This window comes from Sciurus vulgaris, assembly GCF_902686455.1.
Source record: "Sciurus vulgaris genome assembly, chromosome: 13".
Taxonomy (NCBI): Eukaryota; Metazoa; Chordata; class Mammalia; order Rodentia; family Sciuridae; genus Sciurus; species Sciurus vulgaris.
The window spans coordinates 16293999-16316732 of record NC_136474.1 but is presented as its reverse complement, the minus strand read 5'-3'; the positions used below and the strand labels follow the sequence as shown (position 1 = coordinate 16316732).

Sequence of the window (22734 nt, the reverse complement as noted above, 5' to 3'; positions counted from 1 at the left end):
ATATCATCCTATCCAAGATGAAACATGCCAGACCCTCAAAGAATCTAAGATTCAATATGAATTATTTAAGATGCCCTTTCTATTGGGAATGATGAACTGGAAAATTAAAATATGCTTTAAATATATATTCAAATATATTTAAAAAAATTTTTTTGAAAGCCTCAATGTTTATTCACTTCTCTGGGTTTGCATTTAATAATTAAGGCTCCTTTAAGAAATATTTGCATTCTGAATCCATTTTAGAATTTTGAAAAAGGTCAAAGAAGTTCCTGTTTGTAGAAACGATGGGACATTAGTAATCACACACTGCAACCTCCATATTTCGCTAAGAAAGGAAACCAAGGCATACAGAAGTCTCATGTGTGTTTGGATTAGAGCCAGCATCTCCTGACTGTCCAGCAGGGTCTTTACCATTATGCTCTTGGCTTAAATATTTTTAGAAATTGCCAGGCGAGGTGGCACATGTCTGTAATCCCAGCAGCTCGGGAGGCTGAGGCAGGAGGATCGCAAGTTCAGAGCCAGGCTTAGCAAAAGTGAGGCACTAAGCAATTCAGTGAGACCCTGTCTCTAAATAAAATACAAAACAGGGCCAAGGATGTGGCTTAGTGGGCAAGTGCCCCTGAGTTCAAACCCCAGTACTCAAAAGAATGTATATTTTTAAAAATTCCTTTAATGAAATATGACAGACCCTTTGGGACATCTAATAAATATCCATGCACCATGTTAGAGTGAACAAAGCTGCAGCAGCCAGGAGAAATCCAGGTGAATGACGAGGTGTGCAGCCCTCAGCTGTCTGAGCCCCATCATTGAACGGACAACACTGAAGAGTGGTTTGAGGCTGAGTCAGGAAGAGATGAAGAGGAGGGCACATCATAAAGACGGAGGGCATTTTACAAAGGTGGGCCTTTGGGATCTAAAAGTCCTAGTTTCAAAAATCAGCCACCTTCTTACAACCCATAAGTTGCCAACAGGTTATTCAAATTCTCTAACCCCCAATTACCCACTAGTAAAATGAGAATGATCCTACCTGCCTACCCAGGTCCTGTGGAGAATAACTGAAATAATACACTGTGAATCCTCTAGCAAGGGCCTGGGATTATTTAATAAATTTAATAAAATATTCTAACTGCTTTAGCACAGATTTTCTTATTAAGTCTTAGCTGAATGTTCTAGAAAATTATCCCAGCAGACGCAAGGCTGAAAACCAACAGACAACAGAAGCAAAGTGATGAGGACTGGTCCTAGAGTCACCACAGAGCCTGTTTTCCACGTCTGTACCACACCTGTGGGAATGGCTAGTCCCCTCCACCCTACTAAGACTCTGCTGAAACCCATCAGCTCTTTCCCGCTCACAGCGTGGCCTGCAGCGGAGCACCGTCATGCAGAAAGCCACACCAGCTCCGACAGGGGAAGCCCATGACCTGCAGTCTGGGGGGGAAGGTGGCTTCTCAAGAGCCAACCAGAAGCTGGGCACGGTGGCACACACCGCTGTCAGACAACTAACAGAGACTACATGCAAATCCCAGCTTGAGAGGCTAAGCAGGACCATGGAAAGTCAAGCAAGACCATTTCTCAAAATAAAAAATAAAAGGGATGGTGGCTCAGTGGTAGAGTGCTTGCCTAGCACACATGAGGCATTGGGTTGGATCCTCAGCACTACATACAAAACTAAATAAAGTTATAAAATAGTCCACTTACAAAAAAAAGAGTAGACCACCATTTTTTAAAAATTAAAAAATAAAAAGGGTTGGGGACGTGGCTCAGTGGTAGAGTGCTTCTGGGTTCAATCTCTAGTACTAGGGGGAAAAAGTCAACCTGAATTCGAAACAGGTTGCCCAGCTCCAAGAGCTGTCTGTCCTCAGCTCTGCACTGAGGCTGCTGGGAGGGGTGGGACCAAGAACAATGCACCTCTCTGCTCCAGGCTGGCTCCAGGCTCCAGTTCCCAGCGACACGTTGAGTGGCTGTTTTTCCCTTTGCCTAAAAAAGTCCTTCCCAAATGCATCCCCTCCTACTCTCTTCTTCCACCCTCTCCAAATGAAGCAGTGCTCCAGAAAATTCTTGTATGCTGACAGCATCCAAGGCAAATGTACAAATGCCCCAGAGATTCCTTTTAAAGTAGACGGGAGCACGAGAGAAGAAACTCCATGCTGGACACAGGGAACTCTCTCCTGGTGTCCTGGTGTCCCGGGTCCTCATGACGCTACTTACCCCAGGTCTGTGCAGAGACAGTGCAGGAGGAAGCAGGAGACTCATGACCTACATCCCCACCCAATAGCATACATGAATCTCACAGTCGAGTGACAGACGTCAGACCCACAAAGACCATGCAAAAATGTGTGATCCATTTTGATGAAGTTCAAGAATGGGCAAACTGACCTATGGTAACACAGATCAGCACAATGGCTGCCTTGGAGAAGGAGTTCTGAGGGCAGGTGGGGAGGAAGTTCCTGGGATGCTCAGCTGTTCTACACACTGCTTTTCAGTCAGCTTTATGGGAATAAATAGTAAAAATCCCTTCAACTACTTAGTAAAGCTTTCTGCACTTTGGTGTATGTATGCTCAATTTCAATTAAAATGTTAAGAAAAAGTAGATACAACTCAACCAGCACATTTTTGTGAGACTAGAGAGGAATCAGTCTGGAAAAGGGGCTTTGCTGCCCGTGTGCCAGAACAGGAGTAGGATTAACTCAGCAAGCCACACCTGAGGACTGAGGATCCTCCCCACCTGCTACCAGGGTGCTCCACTGCTGAGCTAAGTCCCCTTTTCTTTCTTCTTTCTTTTTTTTCTTTTTCTTTCTTCTTTTGAGAAGTGTCTTTCTAAGTTGCCCAGGCTGGCCTCAAATTTCCAATGCTCCTGCCTTAGCCTCCAAATAGCTAGGATTACAGGCGTGCGCCATCACACCCAGCTGATGAAATATTTTTTAAAATGATAATGTGAGAGGCAGGAAGGACCATGGGGATTCCAACTGGCTCAGAATTTACTCCACCCTTCTACCTTCCTCCACACCACCTGTACAATGAAATCTGAAAAGCTAAGGGTCCCTTGAGAGCCAGAAGACATAGTCCAAGCCAAAGAGACAAAAGCTGTCATCTGCTGTGGTTGGAGGTGGGGTTATGGGAGAGTTGTTCTTCATCTTACAAGAGGAAAATATGACTACTACTACTCTGCTCCCCAAACAAGATGGATGGAACTGCAGCAGTCATTTTGTGACCATGAAGCAGCAAACCAGAATGCTAGGGAGAACAGAAGGGGAGGAAAGCGAGTAGTCCTTGATGGCCCTGCTCAGCTCCTGTCCAGCCCAGGACTGCCTGCTTTTTGACTTCTTACCGTGAGAATAACAACTACCATTTGTTTACACAACATGGCTTTCCCAGCCATGAACCAGGGCCCATTCATCCCTGCAGGTGGAAAGCTGGAGGCGTGTGAACGGTGGGCAGGTGGGAGCCATGCCCAGCCAGTGCTCTTCTCAAGCATCATGCTATCCACTTCACAAGGCCTGCTAAGGCAAGGACTGTGACGGTGGCCACTGAAAGCTGAAGAGAGTGAGGCCTAGAGAAGACTGCGAAGCTGGCCAGTGGCAGTGTCAAGCGGGAAGCCAGGTCCACAGACCACCAACGTGCACGTACACCTGGGCCTCCCCAACATCAGGACAATGTTTTGGCCATGACAAATCCCAAGCGGAGAGCCTGAGAGGAGCTCTCCCCCTCCCTGAAGCGTTTCCTTGGCTGTAATGTCTGTGACGAGGCTCAGATAATATGGAAGCATTTCGTAAGGGCAGAGGTGTTCGTCAGCTCTTGGGCACTGGACTTCTGTACTTACTTCCTTGGCTGGAAGTCACACGATGCAATGTGGGAGGTTAAGTCACCAAGGTCATGGGGGCTTCTGTTGTGCCAGATATAACGCCTGAGAGACATGCCGTCCCTCCCAGCCCTGCTTCCCCACTGCAGGCACCGAAGAATGTGGACCTCTGAAGAGCAGGCAGGTGGCAATGATATTTGGGGCCCAGTGATTCGATCTGGAACCAAGCCTTTTGATGAGGCGACCAATCCTGCACTACTATCACCACGGGTGGGGTTGGGATGATGCACAGACAGGTCGGCTGGCTCTGCACACCTAGGACAGTGCCCAGCCCAGACAGGCTGTCTGCTGCCGTGCTGTTCCACACTTCTGACAGCTGGCGTGAGAGCCACCAGACCTCTGCACCCACACACTCATGAGGGGGGCGCCCTGCTTGAGCCAGGGACTCAGCAGCCCGTTAACAGGAAAGAAAGGAATTCAACAGCATCCCAACCACCCTGCCTGCCGGCTGCCCCAAGAGCGAGCAGAGCCTCATTCACCAGCAGTAACGGAGGCAGTGAACTCCTACCTCCCATGGAAACTGGCTTTGTACTGTCCACCTGGCCCCAAATGACAGGGGAGGCAGCATAACATGCTGGCTCAGAGCCTGGGCATGAATCTTGCCCCCCACGGAGTCCAGTTCCTTCGTCTGTAAAAAGGGCCAGCGAGAGTTACTTGGGCACTTCCAAGGGCTACACGGTGTCTGAGAGCACTGGTCAGAGCTTGGCCCACACTGAGCAAGTGCTGCGTACAGTCGTACAGTCGCTGTTATCAGGACGACAGCCAAACTTCCGGTGCTGGGAAAAGACCTTATAAAGATGTGGAAATGGCTCTGCAGGTGGGGTGTCATCAGAAGACACTGGGGAAGGGGACACAGGAACTCTATCACTAGGGCAACAACTTTGTGTGTGTGTGTGTGGGGGGGGGGGGTTCCTGGGGAATTAACCCAGGGGTGCTTAACCTCAGCCCTTTTTATTTAACTTTTTAAAATTTTCAGACAGGGTCTCACTAAGTTGCTGAGGATGGCCTTGAACTTGCGGTCCCGCTATCTCAGCTATCTGAGTCACTGGGATTACAGGCAGGGGGCCTGGCTAGGGCAACTTCTTGAGAGCCTAAAACTATTCCAAAATAAGCAGCCTTTCTTCTTAAAGACTTTGCATGCATATGTAGCCCTTCATCCTTCCTTTTAAGCATAAATCCTCTAAGGGTTGTCTTTAGGTGTGCTACTTGTCACCTCCTTAGCAGGAAACAAATAAGAAAACACTCCAAGTCTGGGCACAGGTTCTAGTGCTAGATCTGGGCACGTCCCCTACACACTCATCTCTCAGTCTACATCCATCTCTGAAAAGATACTAAAACTCTGGGTAACAAAGCAGAGGTGGAATAAGTGACAGAGGAACTTACTTTGCAACTATGTGTCCATCTGTAAAGGATACATAGTGAGCACCTGCCACCTGTGGGCATTTGCAGTGCTACCAAAGAGCACTGCAAAAGGCATAAACATCTGTAATGAATGAGTACTGCATCAAAGCCCCGGTCCCTGGCACACCTGACAGCCCACGTGCTTTACAAGTGGGTTTCCCAGTAAGCCTGTGTGAAGGGCCTTCCCCAGCAGGCCCACTGTCCTGAGCAGACATGGGTGGGGTGCACATCATGCCGGTGTTGGAAATCACAAATGCTAACATGACTCAAGACAAGGCTCACGGGGAAATGAAGGTAGACCCTGTCCCCCTAACTGGAAGGAGCCGGTGGGCACCTAGAGGAGAGGGCAACAGCTAAAGGAGGTGACAGGTGAGACTGTACTTAGCAGAGCCATGGAAAACACCAAAGAATTTCACAAATTTTGATAAGCAGTTTTGGAAGGTGAAAGATAAAACTTAGAAAAGCAATGAGCGATCAATACCAGACCATAAATGCTCTCTGGTTTTGATGGCCATAAATCAGAAAGTCCTGAGAAACCGAACGCCACACGGATGGAGAGAGGGATGCAAGGGTGTCAGCTGAGTATCACCTCACTGAACACACTAGAGCAACCTGGAGATGTTTTCAAAGGAGACCGAGAGGAAGGGAGAGCAAAGGCAGAGGTGGACTTTGATGGGTGGATTTTCAGAGGACACGCATGGAAGACGAACAGGGATGGGGTGCTGAGGGCCCATTATGCCGCCTTGATCTTGCACTGACGGGGTGCTTCACTGCACCTCTACCCCACCACACCCTTGGCTACCTGTGAGGACAGGGCCCCTTCAGGTGGGCTGCTGATGACTGGCTGGACCCAATGCGGCTGCCAATGGCCACCAGACATCCAGCTGCACCACAGTCCCATCTGTGTGCCAAAGAACACATCCCCAACCCTGTGACAGCTGACGTCTGCCATGACGACCACCAGAACGGACTGTGGAAGGAGCACAAAGAGATGTTCCCAGAACAAAGACCTGAGTGCTCCTCCTCCTTACAGGCCTGTCCCTCCCGTCATTTCTTTCACCTCATATCCTGACCCTGAAAGGGGGAACCTAACTGATGAGTTTATTTCCTACTTCTCCTTCACTGCTCAATAGAGGGAAAATACCTAGCCTTTGGGGTTAAAAACTCATTTAAAAAAATATCCAAACTAAATCTGAGAGCGCTGGGAAGTTAGAAAATTGTTGCCAGGAAGGCAAAAATTCAGAACGAGGGGTTGGGGTTATAGTCAGTGGTAGAGCACTTGCTAGTACAGGTGAGGCACTGGGTTTGATTCTCAGCACCACACAAAAATAAACAAATCAAATAAAGGTATTGTGTCCAAAAAAAATGCTAATGGGAAATCCCAGGCTGGAATCTCGGTGACAGGAGGCTGAGGAAGGAGGATCGCAAGTTCAAAGTCAGCCTCAGAAACTTAAAAAGACTGTCTCAAAATACAACATAAAAAGGCTGGGGATATATAGAGCTCAATGGTAGGGTACCCCTGGGTTCAATTCCTAGTACCAAAAAACAAAAACAAACAAAAAAAAAAAACAAAGAAAAGGAAAAGAAAGAAACAAGAATGCCTGGGACAACAGGAAGGGAGGACTGGAAGGCCGTGTGTGGAGATGCCATGATGGCTTGCCACCCACTTGGCCTGGACCTTCCTGCTGAGATGGCCATGGCAGAACAGGCGCTGCTCTTGGGAACTGCTGTCTGGCCCAGGTGGTGAGGGCACCTCACTCTGTCAAATGAGTCCCCCCCAATCCAGGGCAGGTGAGGGGCAGGACATAGCCCCGACGTAGCTTCTGCCTGGGAGCACACGTGTCAGGGGATCAATCGTAGGGCAGCTGGAAGGGCTGATGGAGGGAGTAAGCGCCACTTGATTTGTGGAAGTGGGGAGAAGAGGAGCGGAGGGGAGGCGACTTACAACGGGCTGTTGGACAGACAGGCTGTGCGAGCCTGGAAACCGCATGGAGCAGATGTTCCCCAGCAGCCAGGGGCTCCTGCTCCTGGGGGACAGCGAGGCCCTCAGCGGTGCGAAGGAGCCAGCAGCAAGGGCTGGAGGGCCAGCCAGGTCTTCGGCCTGAGACCACGGGGCTGTGCAGCGAGGACGTGCCCGGCTGTGGCAGAGAGGCTCCCTTCTCATTCTTGCTGGCAACTGCACCCTGTTTAGGTTCTGAATTTTATGCGTTGTGCATTAATAGTGAGTGAGACCATTCACCACAGCATCACTCGTGAAAGCAAAAGACCTACAAATCGCCCAAATGTTCAAAGGTTAACAGATGCTCAGTGCATTTGTTAGAACATGCATATTCTAGAACATTTGCAGAAGTTAAAAAAAAAAAAGAAAAAGACAGTGGAAAAAGCCAGGATTATACAAAGAGGAATGGGGTGGGAAAAGACCACGTAGCAACTGTGTGTGCATGCTCGTACTTGACAGAAGCATTCTGGGCGGGGACTCATCACCGCTGGGGTTGTTACACCAAAGACCCTGCAGAGACGGCTTCCTAGCACCCAACACTGGGAGAGGCTCCTGGGTGCCACCATTCAATCCCAAGGTCACCTGTGGCCTCAGGCCCCACTTTCTTCTTCCACCTTTCCTTCAGACAATTGCTGGTCAGCCCTCCCAGGCTAGAGACACGCCATGAAACCCTAGAGATTATCCACTGATTTCCATCTGTCTCCATCTTTTTGAAAAATTGAGATATAATTTACCATTCAAAAAATGTGTAGTTCAGTGGTTTTTTGGTATAAAGTTGTGCAACTGTCACCAGTACCCACTTCCAGAACATTTTCATTACCCCAAAAGGAAGCCCCACCCACTGACCATCACTTCCAAGTCTCCTCCCCACTCCCTGCTGCACCTGACACCACTGATCTGCTTCTTGCCTCAATGGCTTTGCTTATTCTAGACAGTTCAAGCAATAGGTGGCCTGAGCATCGGCTTCTCAGTGTGATAAGCTCCAGGTTCACCCCCCTTGCACCCTTGCACCATGTATCACTGCTTCATTCCTTTTTAGTGCCATCAATACCCACCAGAGCCAGGCACAGTGATACATGCCTGTAATTCCATGACTCGGGAGGCTGAAGCTGGAGGGAGGACTGCAAGTTTGGGGCCAGCCTCAGCAACTTAGCAAGGTCCTAAGCAACTTAGTGAGACCCAGCCTCAAAATAAAAAAGAGAAAGGCCTGAAGATGTGGCTCAGAGCAACTCCATTGTATGGATACAACAAATCTGTTTATCCATTTATCTGCTGATGGACTTTTGGGTTGTTTCTATTTTTTGGCTATTGGAAACAATTCTCTGTGAACACCAGAGTACAGGTTTCTCGTGGACTTAGGTCTCACCTTCCCTTAGGTCCGTGCATGGGGGAGGAAGGAGGTCAATGCTCCTTCACATTCCCACCATCAGTGCACACGGGCCCTGGCTCCTCCACCCGATCCTAACACTCGCTCTCAGGTGACTGTTTCATTACCGCCGTCCTCCTGAGTGGGGAGTGGCACTTCTGGGCTGCTGTTGTTGCTGTTTGGTGGGGTTTCTTTTGTTTTTGGCACCAGGGACTGAATCCAGGGGTTCTCTACAACCGAGCCACTGCCCCAGCCTTTGTATTTTGAGACCGGCTCACTGTGGTTTTGATTTGCAGTTCTCCAATGGCTAATAATGTCAGTAATGTCATGTTCTTTCTGACCACTTGTGGATCTTTTTTGGAGACATGTCTATTTAGATCACTTGACTGTTTCAATGGGTTATCTTTTTATTGTGGAGTTTTAAGAGTTCTTTATAGATTCTTCATGTATTTTATACATTCTTTATATACTCCCTTGTCACATATGATTTCCAAATATTACCATACATAATATAAGTTGCCATCTGAGGGGTGGTGCTGGCAATCAAACCTAGGGCCTTGCATATACTAGGCAGACATGCTACCACTAAACTACAACTGGCTCAAGCTTGTCTTCTAACTTTCTTGATGGAGTCACTTAAAATACAAAAGTTTTTAATTTTAATGAAGTTCAATTTATCAATGTCCCCCTTTGGTTGTTTGTCTATGTGTTGTATCTAAGAAAATGCTGCCTAATCCAAATGCGTGAACATTCACATCTATATTTTTCTACTAGTTTTATAACCTTGATGCCTTTGACCCACTGTGAGTTAAATTTTGTATGTGATGAGCAGCAGGGAGTCCAATCTCATCCTCAGGCGTGTGACTGTATAGCTGTCACAGCATCAGCTGTTGAGAAGACCACTCTTCCCCAGCGAGTGGGCTTGGCACCTTGACAAGCACCGGTGGACCAAGGCGTGGGTGCCTCTGGACCCTCCATCTTGTTCTACTGCCCTGCACATCTGGGTGTCAGTGCCACACTGTCATGATGATGGCAGCTTAGTAGGAAGCTTGAAATCTAAAAGTGTGAACCCTCCAAATTTGCTGTCCTTTCTCAAGGTTGTCTTGATGATTCTGGGTTCTTTGCATCTATGTATAAATTATACAATCAGCTTTTCCATTTCTGTAAACGACAACTGAAATTTTCACAAAAATTACATTGGATCCATAGATCTGGTTAGAAAGTAATGCTATCTTCACGGTTTGAAGTCTCTCAACCCATGAACACAAGGTGTTTTTTCATTAGCTTGGGTCTTTAATTTCTTCCAGTGGTGTTCTATAGTTCCAGGGTATAAGTGCTGTGTACCTTTGCTTATTCCCAAATACTACACTGTTCTTGATGCTACTGTAAATAATTTTTCTCAACTTTGTTTTCAGATTAATCATAGCTGGTATAGAAACACAACTGATTTTCATATAGCTCTCACATCCTGCAACTTCACTGAGCTTCTTTATTAGCTCTAGTATTTTTTTTATTTTTTAAGGATTATGCAGGATTTTCTTTATATAAGATTATATCATCTACATATAGGACGTTTTACTTCTTCCTTATCAACCTGCATGCCTTTTATTTCACTCTCTTACCTAACTAACAGGAAGAAGGGGTAAAGGGAAGAAGCACATACTCTGTGGAACATCCAGAATTACATGAGATATTGCTCCCAACCCATGAGAATTTTTCTGAATGGAAAACTAACACTTATTTCCCCAAGAATGTCATGTATATAGTGCCTCCTTCAATTGGCCAACTGCAAAAGATACACTCAAAATGGGTAAAATACAAGTGAACTGTTAGAAATTTTTACATGTGTATAGTTATTTTTTAAGGAAATATTTCATAGGCAAACAGTGTTTTAATGAATCAGTGCTACACAGGGCAGCAACACAGAAGTCTACGTAGATATTTGTAAGTTTTAGTTTCTGAAGATGCATAAGAAAATGTTAGCAGTGCTTATCTTAGGATTGGTGCTGGAGAGAGTTTTATACTTTCCTAAGCTGTCTGATTACCCTAGTAGAGGTACTTTTATTGCTTTAGGGAAAAGGGAAGCACCACGGTGAACTAAGTGATGATTATAAACTGTCTTACTTTTTTGTTATGCTTTTCTATATTTAAAGAAAATCTATTAAACATTATTGCAAAAAATGAAATGTCAAGTACTGTAACTGGCACCTATGAAAAATTCTCTGCCTTCCTTAGAAATACCTTCATGATGAGTAACACAGGAATAGTCTAGAAAACTGGAGGAGGATTATTTGAGTTCAATCATTTGGGACATGTCTATCATTTTTGGTGTTTAAAAGAGCTACACATTGAGGGTGTCCCTCCAACAGGATATAGAAATCGAGCAGGCAGCTCAGGGGGTGGAGCTGGCCTTTGCAACAGGAAAGGCTAAAGTCTGTCTCTGGCTAACATTTTCCAGAAAATGCTAGCACAAGCCCAGCACCCTCCCATCATGGAATGGAAGCAGTCTGTACAGCTAGCTTGCCAGTGTGTCGATTCAAAGAAAGGAAACTGGATGGGAGAAAGACATGGAGGGCCAGGGGGCTGCAGGAATTCCAAGACTGATGTAGAGATTCTCAGAACAGCACAGGCAGGATTCTGGCTTTTTGTTTGTTTTTTGGCTACTAGGGATCTTACCCAGGGATGCTTTACCACTGAACCATACCCCTAGCCCTTTTTAGTTTTTGTGATAGAGTTTTGCTAAAGTTGCTGAGGCTGGCCTCAAACTTGCAATCCTCCTGTTTCAGCCTCCTGAGTTGCTGGGATTGTAAGTGCTCACCACCACACTGTGCTCAGGCGGGAATCTTCAAGACCTTGAAGACAGAACTCTTTCTTCTCAAGATCATAGTGAGACAAAGCACAGAGGCTATGGAGCTTCAAGGGGCAGAACCAGAGGGACACCAGGGCAGTCCTTCTGAGGGATTAAGTCAGTTCCATGCTGACCTCAAGCTATTACTTTGAACATCTTTGTTCAACTTTCAGCTTTCCCCATCTTTCAGTTGTAACCAGGCATCCCTGCACTTAAGAAAAAAAAATTTTTTTCTTAACATCTTGGGAAAATTTACTTTTCAAACATCCCAGCCAGTTATGTTTGCAGAAGAAGCAGGGATTTCCAGGCTCAGGATAAGAGACAGTAGCAGGATCCTCTGTGGTGTCCCAGGGGAGGTGAGTAGCAGTGAAAAAAGGGACAGGCACCAGCTTCAGAGCCCCTGGGACGGGAGGGAGAGGACCCGCCAAGAACACCGGGGTAAGCCAGGAGGGAGAGTGGGCCCTGGTAGCCCCTGCGCCTTGTTTGACACACATCTATCAGGTGCCAGAAGACACAGATGCGGGTATCTGATAAGTACTGACACTTCCGTGACCCACAGGAGATGGCCCATGTTCACTTCAGATCTACCGGAATGCAGACTCCCCAGGATTCAAATCCACCCATGTGCTTAAATGCTCCCTATGCACCCGCGGCATTTGTTCCCCACAGGCCTGGGGGCAGAAACCAGGCCGAGCTGTCGGCCCACTTCACGGCCACAGGGCTCAGCACAGCGGGAGTGCCCTTTCAAGGCTGCAGAGGGAGGGCAGAGTCTGGACACGGATGAGGCGTGCTCGGACCCCCCATGCCGCCATGCTGCGTTGAGACCCAGACACTGACAAGTTCTGGCACGGAGCTCAGGCCTCCAGACTGGGGCCATGTCTCCCGGAGCCCTGGCCAAGAACGAATGGGGCAGTTGCTTTCCACTCTCTTGGAAGTTGTAAACAAGTTCATGACGCCCATGGACTTAACCAGCTCTGTTAATGGGTCCACCCTACGTGCAATCACGCGATGGCGGGCAGCTTGACGTTCTATTATTAGAAGCCCTCTCTGAAGCTGGGTTGACATTCCAATCTGTTTTGAATAGCACCACACCAGCAACTCACTCAGAGCCTCGGGCCGGCCAAGCCTTCATTCCTGAAGCAGCCACCTAATTCCATCTGCCTCTAGACTCTCTCTTTGATCATGCATTCTCTCAAAGGCCGGGTGATCTTCCCAGAACTCCATTTTCATCTTGTCATTCTTGGAACTTAAAATAGCTCCCTGTTGTCAGGGAGGTCACACGCAAACTCTCGATTTTGGCATCTAAAGAACTCCACTGCCTAGCCTGCCCACCTTTGGTCTCCCAGGTTCCTATGAGGCCATTCCCGCCAGCAAGCTGTCCTCACTGGAATATCCATTTGCACATCGATTCACTCAGGCTGCTAAGCTTTGTTCCTTGAACTCCCATCCCCGCCCCCCCCCCCCCCCCCCCCCAAGATCAGGGCGATCCTTTCGGACCACTCAGCTCAATCCACTCAGGCTTCCCACAACCCTTCTAACCAAGCCTCCGAGGATTCCATCTGAGCACTCAGAGCTCAGGGGATGCAGTCCCATGATCAATATTTCAATACACAAAGACTCTCAGCAACACAGATGATGTCTGCAACACCCGTCTCCACCATCTGAGTGCTCACTCAGTCCCAAGTGCTTGGTACACAGAGGTCAACAGCACACAAGAACACAAGGCTGATGGTCAGAAGAGAGAGGGGAGCTATGTTAGACCACATGAAATTTTGAGCTGTTTAGGCCAGAAATGATCAAATATTGTCCATTTAATAGGCTCACCCTAAATATAAAGATAATTACCAAATAATGTAGTAAGATCAGGGATGGAGACACCACAAGAGACTCTAGGAGGCACGGAGGCAGGACACAGGCTTACCTTAGGGTAGGGACTGAGCCTCCTTGGGAAGGCAGTGACAGCTGTGCTGAGTCACATGATGTGGGATCATGCAGCAGGGAGGGAATTTCACACAGAGCGGGCATGGAAAAAGACAGAGGTTGTAAAGAGCAGGAGGGCGAGGCGGCAGGAGGGAGAGGCTGAACTGCGTGACCCTACAACGTACATGTGGATCGAAGCCTAGTACCTCAGCATGGGTCTGAATTTGGAGACAGGGCCATCAGGGCATGATTAAGCCTACATGAGGCCACCAGGGTAGCCTAATCCAACCTGACTGGTGGCCTTAAGAAGGATTTGAACACACAGAGAAAAACCACGTGAGGACACTGCAGGAAGGAGGCGTCTGCAGGCTGAGGCGAAGGCCTCCCAAAGGCTTGACCACCAGCCTTGACCCTGGAGCTGCCAAAGCGTAAGGGAGTAACTTGTGCTGCTCAAACCACTGCGTCTTTAGGCTCTTGCCACAGCTGTGCGCACCAGCCCAGAAGGGTTCTGAGCTACCTGGGCAGGTGCAGGGGAAGTCAAAGAACATCAAGAGACAAGACCAGAAGACAGGACTCATGTCCTGTGGGGGAAGCTTTCAGAGGGCTTTAGGGAAGGAGGAGCCAGAATCCTGAGGTATTTATGAAGAGTCTGGTGGCAGTGGGCAGGGCTGTTGGGTGGGTGCTGGCCAGGCTGACGGAGCTCTAAACCCGACGCTGTCTACGCTGGAGGAGGGTGGAAGTAAGGAAGACTCACAGGGCCCATCGCCAGCTGGGGGCTCCAGGGGAGGAGTGAAGGAGCAGAAGAGAAGGGGCCCGGTGTGGGTGGGTGGGTGCGTGGATCTGTCCACCACTGATGAGTTCAGCACCACAGACGGGGTGTCAGATGAAGGAGGGACAGGGATGGCCGCAGGCAGCCAGAAGAGTGTCCACAGGTGGTGACACCCTCACTCTACCCTTTAAGAGACAGCTGGGCCAGCATGGAGACTTTGGTGCCTGCAGAGGAGATGCAGTGTGGCTGGAGGTGCCCAGCCTCCCGGTGTCCCCGGGACCCTCTTCCATCTGCCTGCACACTAGCTTTCCACTCACTCTCCGAAACTCTGTTCAAGGGTGGCCCTCAGGTGACCCTCAGGTTGCCTGAGCCTGTTCCATCTGCTCCCAGAAGTCCTACAGTCCCTCTAGTCAGGAGCCAAGCACAGGGTGCGAATGCTCAGGTGTCCCCTGCCCTGATGGGGACCACCCTGAGGGCAGCCCATGCTGCCTCAAAGGTAACCAGGTGTGACCTGACCTGTGACCCACCGTGCCCTGGCCTGGTCTCCTCCTCTTCTCACTTCTCCCTCCCCTTCCATCCTCCTCTCCCGGGAACATTTCCAAGCAAGTCTCACATAAACCTTGCCCCTGGGTTTCATGGGGAAATCCACCTAAGACAAGGGTTTAGATGAGCCCGTTCTGGGAGGACACGCAGCTGGGAGTGGAGTCCCCTGAGGAACATCAACCTCGGCAGGAGGAAACCCTGAAGAGGCAACCTGACGGAAGACCATGAAGGAGAGGGAGCAGCAACAGCACAAGAGGGGCCGCCATGAAAACCAGGCGACAGAGACACCCAGAAGTTATTAATGGTGTCAAACAAAGCAGAGAAATGTGGTAGGAACTGAGACAGGGTCACAGAACTGACGGTACCAAGAGCATAAGGAGTTTGGGGAAAGCTCCCCCAGACTGGCACAGATCCCAGAGGGCTGGGCTGGTGGGGCTCGGAGGGTGGGGACCACAGGAGCCCTGGAGACCAGATCTCCAAGGATGGGAGAAGAGGAGCGTGTTTGCCCATGGAGGGGAAGGCGGTGGAGGAAGGGGCTGGTGGCTGCGGGAGCGTGGTGACAGTGGAAGAGGCCACGGGTGGTGGGACACTGGCGGGGTCCCCAAGACGATGTGCATCGGAGTCTTCTAAGGTTTTCCCATGAGCTTTTCCATGAGGCTGGCGATGCTGCTGGGAAGGGATGTGCCCCCATGTGGGTGAGGAAAGACTGGTGTGTTCTTCGGGATCAGAAAAGAATTCTGAGAGAACTTTGAGGTGAAAGCCTGCAGTGCTATAAGGACAGGCTGCACAGAGGAGCCTTCCGTGACCAAAGTCTCAGGATTAAATGGGGCCCACAGCGTGGACACCATGCTCGTGGCAGGCACACTTCCCTCTGGCGCAGGAGAGTTGCATACTTGGGTTTCCTCCACCATCGCAGGAGGTTGCTGTGGCCACAGGTGAGGAAGGGAAAGAAGTTTGCACTGACTAGCGCTCTCTCAACCGTGGGGACGGCAGCAGAGGGGAAGAGCCACATCAGACTCCTGCCTGTCAGTGCCTCCTTAACGTGATCTATTTTAACCTTTTTCTCAGCGTGAGCTTGACTTTAACAATGAATCCAGAAAAAAGGGAAAGCAATAATAAATCACACAGTAAAAACCAAGAGAGGTTTCTCCTGACCCTACCCTTGCAGCTCTTCCGGCCTGGGGCCTGTCAGAAAATGCTGACTGAAAGCACTTAGAGAAGCTGCTGGAACTCAGCTCTGCCCTGGAGACACGAGACGGGGAGCCCTGAGAAGCCTCTGCCATCTTCTTTGGCAAGAGCCACCCTGCGCACTAGTCAAGAAAGGAGCCTGCAGCCGGGAGGCCTGGCAGGAAGCGCCACGGCCCCGCAGTGAGACCTCTCCGGGTGGGCTCTGCCGCCAGGGCTGCCGGGGGAGGGAGGATCTGGAGGGAGCCCTGCCGTCTCCTGTGTGGAAAGGCATCTTTAATAATTAACAAAAGAGAAAAGGCAGGGAGCCATTAATGTGACCTGCAGCATCCTGCGACTGAGCAATCCCAGGAGGCTGAGCAGGCGAGGAAGACACGAGAAGCTGAAGGAACCCAGGGAAACTCGCCGTGAAGCTGCTCTGAGACACACAGGTGAGGCCCTGACTCGACACAGGATGTGTGACAGGTACAAAGGGAAAGTGGGTCCTGTAAAGTACTGAAATCAGTGAGTCAGAGCTAAACAAGCTTTTGAATCTCTTTTCATTTGCTACTACGTCTGCATCTATAACCAACAGAATGCAGTTTTAACTTTTGAAATACCTTTTGAACCATCTGGAGTGTTAAAAGATAAAAGACAAAGATGCACAGGCCACTCTGACCTGTATGTCCTTCCAGAGTTCACCTGGCACTTTTTTTTTTTTTTTTTTTTTTTAATGCAGCTAAATGCTCTGCTGAGCTCTTGAAGGTGGGACGTGGGACAGGAAACAGAGAAGAGGTTCAGTCCCACGCTTCACCACCTGCTCGCTCTTTATCAGGGCGCAACACTGGACACAATACTCAGCCTTCCTGAGCCTGGAGTCATTTGCATGATATTAAATTGCCAGAAGCAGGCAGGCAGGACGGGTCAGTAGCGTAGTGGGCAATGCAGGAGACTGTGACCCGCGGAACAGAGAGAAGAGTTCTTGGGAAGGAGGAGAGGTCAGTATGTTGAAGGCCAGGCAAGGGCCAAAAGGGAAGTCCTCAGAACCTGTCAGGGCAGAGCGGTCTGTGGGGATGACTCCAAGACCTCACACTGTTCTTGACCCATCATTTCAAGGTCAGAGTGCATCTTGACAGAAAGAAGAAAGGAAAGAGAGAGGAAGGAAGGAAGAATGCCCTCCCACCTCTGTACTGTTTTAAGGAATTTCTTTGTCAGGTTCATTTGCATATTACAATAAAATCTGAGGATGGATGTTTAGGATTCTAGGTCTTCCTTTTACTTTTTTTCCTTTTTTCTTTTTGTGGTACTAAGGGTTAAGCCCAGGGCACGCTACCACTGAGCTACAACCCCAGACCTTTTTATTTTTTTTGAGACAGCATCTCTCTAAGTTGCTAGGACTGGCCTCAAGTTTGCAATCCTCCTGCCTCAGCCTCCTGAGTAGCCGAGATTACAGGTGTGCACCACCACTCCTAGCTCTTTTACTTCCGATAAGTTCTAGGCTCTCTGTGCCCACTTAGGGAGAATTGCTGGTGATGGGCGTAAGCTAAACCTAGACTGTAATTTGGGGCAGGGTTAGGACCATTTCCTCCTGCGTAAGCACAGCTGATAAGAATGTGTTCCACACTGCTGCTCACTAAGTCCTTCAAATTTGTGTCACTAAGTCCTTCAAAACTGAGGCAAACACATTTTCTGAATACTAAGACAAAGTGATAAGTCTTCTAGTACAAAGGTATAAAAACACTGTATTCTTTTCCCCAACTCCATAAAGGAAAAGAACTCGGCCCCCTGAAGCTGGGTCCACCACAGCCCCACGGAAGCCAGAGGGATTTTCCTCGCCCATGACTGACTTTCCACGGGGCCGCCCACCTTGCTTATGACTTGGAAGCACATTCCACTAACTAACATTAGTCACGATGCTCCCAGCCGCCACCAACGGACTAAGATCACTCAGAGCCAGAGGCATCAAAGGGGCCGAGAGACACGGAGAAGGGAAATGATCTTGCAATCAAGAAACTGAGTCTGAGAGGAGAAGGGATCTGTAGTGACGGGCTCACACTTCAGCAGGCACCTGGGTCCCCACTTAAGATAAACCCCCTCCCCGCCCCTCCCTCTGCTACCCTCCCAATACCGCTTCCCTAGCCAGCACAACCTCCCCCGCTAAGTGACACTGGCACTTTCTGCCTCTCCACGTGCCCGCGGTCCACCTCAATCTGGCTTCCTCTCCACGACTCATAAATGTGCATGTGAATGTCAAGGCTGTGCTGCCAAAGGTCACTTGTCTCCCCTGCCATACCCCGCAGCAGCACCCAATGCCGGCCACTCTCCCCTTCTGGCTTTGCTCTCTTCTGTGACCTCAGTGCCTGGTTTTCTGCACACGCTGTGCCTGCCTCACCTGCTCCTAGCTCCGTCCGTGCCCACCACTGCCCAGCTGCCTCTCCTAGACAAGGGACAGGTCGGTTCGGGACACACAGGCAGCATACAAAGCACAAGACTCCACGGTGGGAGGGTGCAGCCCTGCACAGAAACCTCCAGCCTCCTCCCCTGGGGTTCTGTCTGTTTAGGGAGTTCCCATTAGGCCCCTGCCTCCTGAGGCATCTCAGCTCCAGTCAGGAGGGGTTGGGTGTCAATTTAAACACACAACAGCAGAACCATGCAAGGCAGGCCTATGCGCAGGAGGCGGGCCGGCCTTCAGGGAGGCCATCTAAAATGGGACAAGGAAAGCAGATTCCTAGAAGGCTGTTCTTCTCACCTGTGTGACTGCAGGCTCCAAACACTTGACTCTAGTCAAGATGGGGCCCCTGGAAGCTACTGTTGCCATAGCAACCTGATGCTCCTGGGGAGGGGGCCTGGTCACAAGGTTTCAAATAAACAACTACTTAGAGTAGTGAAGAAAAGGAAAAAACAGAAAGGACAAAAATGGGAAAATAGCAAGAATTAATCCTACAAGTGCCATCGCCACAGTCTAAAAACAAAACTCAGGAGCTGGGAGTGGCCTTCTCCTACTGCCCCAGAGAGGGCACTGGCTTCCTGCGGGGCTACCTCTGAAACAAAAACCCCATTGACTCGCACAGCTGCTCCTGCTAACCACTTAGGAATCAATATTTTCCTAAAGGTTTTTTTCCTTTGGCTTTAAAGGGTTACTGTCTGCCAGGCCGCCAGACCCAACCTTCTCCACATCTGCAGCCACCACATAAAGTGACTATTAGAACCTCAAAAGGGGAATTTTTTCCCGGAAATGTCCTCATGCTAGTTTTATCCTGAATAAAGACACCAGGAAAATGTCAAAAGGCAAATCAAAGCCACACCCTGAAAGGCTGAAAACACAGCACTCACATCCCGGGAGGATGAGCAACCCAGCCTGGTCTGGCTTAAGAAGGAAACAAGGCAGATTTAATCAGAAGCCTGGAAGAGCCTGGAAGGAAGGGAGGGGAGAGGACAGGCCAGGGAGTGTCCGCCTCACCTCAGCACCTGCATCTCCTCGGGGGAGCTCCGCAGCTCGTCCTGGAGGCGACGCCAGCGCAGGCAGGCTCTCAGCTCCTGTTGCTCCTGGGCCTCGTGGGGCGTCAGCTGCTTGGGCCAGACACAAACACATGTGCACAAAACAGTCACTGCGCTGGTGAGACCGGACCCCCGAAAGGACCTGCCCTCCTGCTCTCACCTTGTTCCTGTGAGAAGAGCCAGTGCCCAAGAAACACTCCACCACGCAGGCAGCAGAGCTGGCCAGCCAGTTCAGGAGGGGTCCCCTGGTCCTGGAACCCACCCGCTCCCTGGACACACGCCTGGCCTGGAGAAAGGGGCTTCCTGGGGCACGTCCGCTCTGATGCCACCAGCCCACTCTCCTGCTGGTCTTTCTGCACGGGGGCAGCTCCATTCACCTCCAACTCTTCCAGCCTTCGGTTTCGTCCAGGACTGTTTACAGTGGTGTCTGCTAAGGGACCCCAGATGACTATTTGCCCATAAACAGAAAAAAGTACACTGCTTGGACTCAATGGAAGGGGGAGACCTTCACGCCCTGCCCACTGGGTCAGAATCAGCTGCTGTCACATGAATGAGCTCAGGAGGCCACATGGCCCTAACCTCTCTCAGGAGGGCCAAAGGATACCCACCACAAAGGGAGAATGTGCAGGATCTACAGGCCTCTCTGGAAATCAAGGTCCTAAAAACTCATCAGATATTTTACTGAGTCTCTTATAGGCCCTGGGGACCTATGGACAGAGCCTCTACCATGAAGAGTCTGGGCTGGACACTAACAGGTAATGACGTTATGTCAGAGGTGAGGGAAAAATCCAGGTGCCCCTTGCCAACCAATGGGGTCAGAGGCTTCCTGCGCAGGGGGCGGGTACCCAAGCACCCGGTGGGAGGACGGGAGTCATCAGGGCGCACGTCTCAGCAGGTGGGAGGGCACATGAAGGTGAGCAGGGACTGGAAAGGGCATGATGTGCTTGGAGAAGGCTGCCGGCCCGAGCGGGGGTGCTGGGGCAGGCCAGACTGCCCGTCTGTGCCCAGGGCCTGACCCACGGGGATGGAGCCCTCAAGGAGATACCGAGGCTGAATGAGGCTGTAAGGGGGGTCCTTATCCAACAGGATTTGGGCTAATTAAAAAGAGAAGAGACTTGCTCCCTCTCCTCCAGCCTGGGAGAAAGGCCACGAGAGAGTCGAGTGAGAAGGCAGCCATCAGCAAGCCAGAAGAGGTCTCACCAGAAACCAACCCGAAGGCAGCTGCCTCCTGGACTGCCAGAAATGTCTGTGGCTTGGACATATGTCTGTGGTAGCTGGTGGTGGCAGCGGTGGCAGGACACTAGTGCACCAGTGGAGCATCTGGACTTCAGCCAGTTGTGGCAAGTGCTGTGGCGCAGTCTTGCACCTCAACTCGCTCGTCCCTGTGGATGCCACTCCACAGGTGGGAGCACCAGGGTCCGTCTCTTTATTCACACTCCCACAGTCTCCAGGGCAGCAAGAGCCCACACCACCAGTGCCTGCTCCCAGCTTCTCCAGTGGTGGGGCCGCGGTGACCAGGAGGGTTCCAGGGATGGCACGGCCCCTGCCCCTCCCCACCGCATGCTCCTCTGCTTGCAAGGTCTGCTGTGGGCACTCGCCAGACACCAGCTCAGCGTGGCCCTCAGAGCAGGGCTCAGAGCAACATGTGCTCTGGAAACACGGCCAGAGTTCGCACTGGCATCTAGATGATGGCCCCTTGCCCCAGGGATGCCCAGTGTTCACCTTCTCTCTTTCCACTACTGGGACTGACCACTGAGCTACATCCTTACCCTTCCACTTCTTACTTGAGGTAGTGTATCAGCAAGCTGCTGAGGCTGCTCTCTACCTCAGGAGCCTCCGGCCTTACCCTGAGTTGCTGGGGCTGCAGGAGCCCAGTGCCAGGGCACTCACACCTTGTGGGCTGACTCCTGGGGCAGGCTGGGGGTGGGGGGCTGGAGGATGGCCCACTTCTCTTTCTGGCAGAGGCTTTCGGGTATACTCACACCTGGCCTCTCCAGCTCAAAGCACTCATGGCGACTGCTCTTTCCCTCCCCCTGCACCTTCCTCTTCCCTCCCTGGACAGTTCTTCTTATCCTCACCTGCCTACAACCCGGATGGAGCAGAGTGGACACAGAGGCACCTGTGGATGCAGCCCAGCCTGCTTCTGCAAGGGGCAGGGGCATATTCAGGGCAGTTACATGCAGGGCCAAGCAAGGAAACGAAGCGGTGATGACCTGAAAGTGCAGGTGGGGAAGGGTCAAGGTGGAGATAAAGGGCAGAGATACCATCAACAGACACCTGAAGCACCAATCTGACTGCCACAGAATGGGAGCCCCAGGGAAGAGATCGGAACAGCACACTTATATTAAAGCCTTGCTGGCTATCAACTTATGAGCACGGCAGTGGGAAACAGGAAGAGGAAGAGAGCAGGCTCTTCTAGCACGTGTCTGGCAGTGCTTAGCCCATTCGCATGCTGTCCCACACACAACCTGTGAGGTTAGGCCTCCTGCTTGCCAATCTGCAAACGGGGAAACCAAGGCTCCCCAGGCCACGCAGCCTCCTTACACTCAGAAAGCTGTGAACAGCCAAGCTGGGACGCAAAGCCTGGTCCAGCTTAGATGCCTGCCCCTTTCCCAGTCTAGCAGGTGGCCTCTAGCACACAGCCAAGGTCAAAGAGGACAGGATGCGTGAGACACAGGTTCACTGTGAAAGAGGGCGTAGTTCAGCTGTGAGGAAGAGAAGATCACAGGGTGGAAGGAAGAAGAAACAAATGAGAGAAGGAGTCACAGCAAGTGCTGTGGGAGTTTCAGGCACAGAAAGGAGCAGCGTATGGCCTGGATGAGGTGCCCCCAAGCTCCTGTCAATGCAGTAACGTTCAGAGGGGGCATGACTAGTTGTGAGAGCCGTAACCCAATCGGGCCGTCCCAGTCTGGAAGGACTGATAGTGGTAACTGTAGGCAGGCGAGTGTGGCGAGGGAGGTGGGCATGCCCTGGGTGGGCGCCATCTTCCCTGTTCTCACTCTCTGCTTCCTGGAGGTCATGAGGTGACCATGCCCTTCCTCTAAGATGTGCTGCCTCATCTCGAATGCAGAGCAATAAAGTCGGCCACCATGAACCGAACCTCTGAAGCCATGGCCCAGATGAACTTTTCCTCCACTAAGCAGTCTGTGGGGTATTTTGGTCACAGCGGAGAAGCTGACTAGTCCAGACAGTGTTGAGAATTGTGATGGATGAGCGATATGGGCCAGGCAGAGAATGAACCTCACATTGATTAGTGAAATACAGAGATGTCAACAGGTAGGACTGTCTTCAACAAAGTCACACAGGTATGCACAAACATGGGATTTAGAAAATGCCCAACAGTCTGGTGTGTAAGAGGCAGGGATGG

At 50.5% G+C, this 22734-nt stretch overlaps 1 protein-coding gene and 1 long non-coding RNA gene across 38 annotated transcripts in view; one reads left to right on the top strand and one right to left on the bottom strand.

Annotated features, from left to right (window-relative positions):
• The window catches only part of AOPEP (aminopeptidase O (putative)), a 302298-nt gene that overhangs the window by 114135 nt on the left and 165429 nt on the right, over window positions 1-22734 (bottom strand). For 36 of the 37 annotated variants that reach the window (XR_013758742.1, XR_013758743.1, XR_013758744.1 and 33 more), the window contains one exon: window positions 19330-19436. The exons of the other annotated variant lie outside the window; for it this stretch is intronic. Coding sequence is in view for 18 of the 36 variants with exons in the window: in XM_079108835.1 (XP_078964961.1) it covers window positions 19330-19436 (107 nt within the window). In the remaining 18 variants the exon portion in view is untranslated. The remainder of the gene's footprint in view (window positions 1-19329; window positions 19437-22734) is intronic. 37 annotated transcript variants of the gene reach the window in all.
• On the top strand, window positions 13549-18250 carry LOC306643024. Its single transcript, XR_013758791.1, has 3 exons — window positions 13549-16355; window positions 16609-17324; window positions 17638-18250. It is a non-coding gene; the product is annotated as an uncharacterized lncRNA (long non-coding RNA).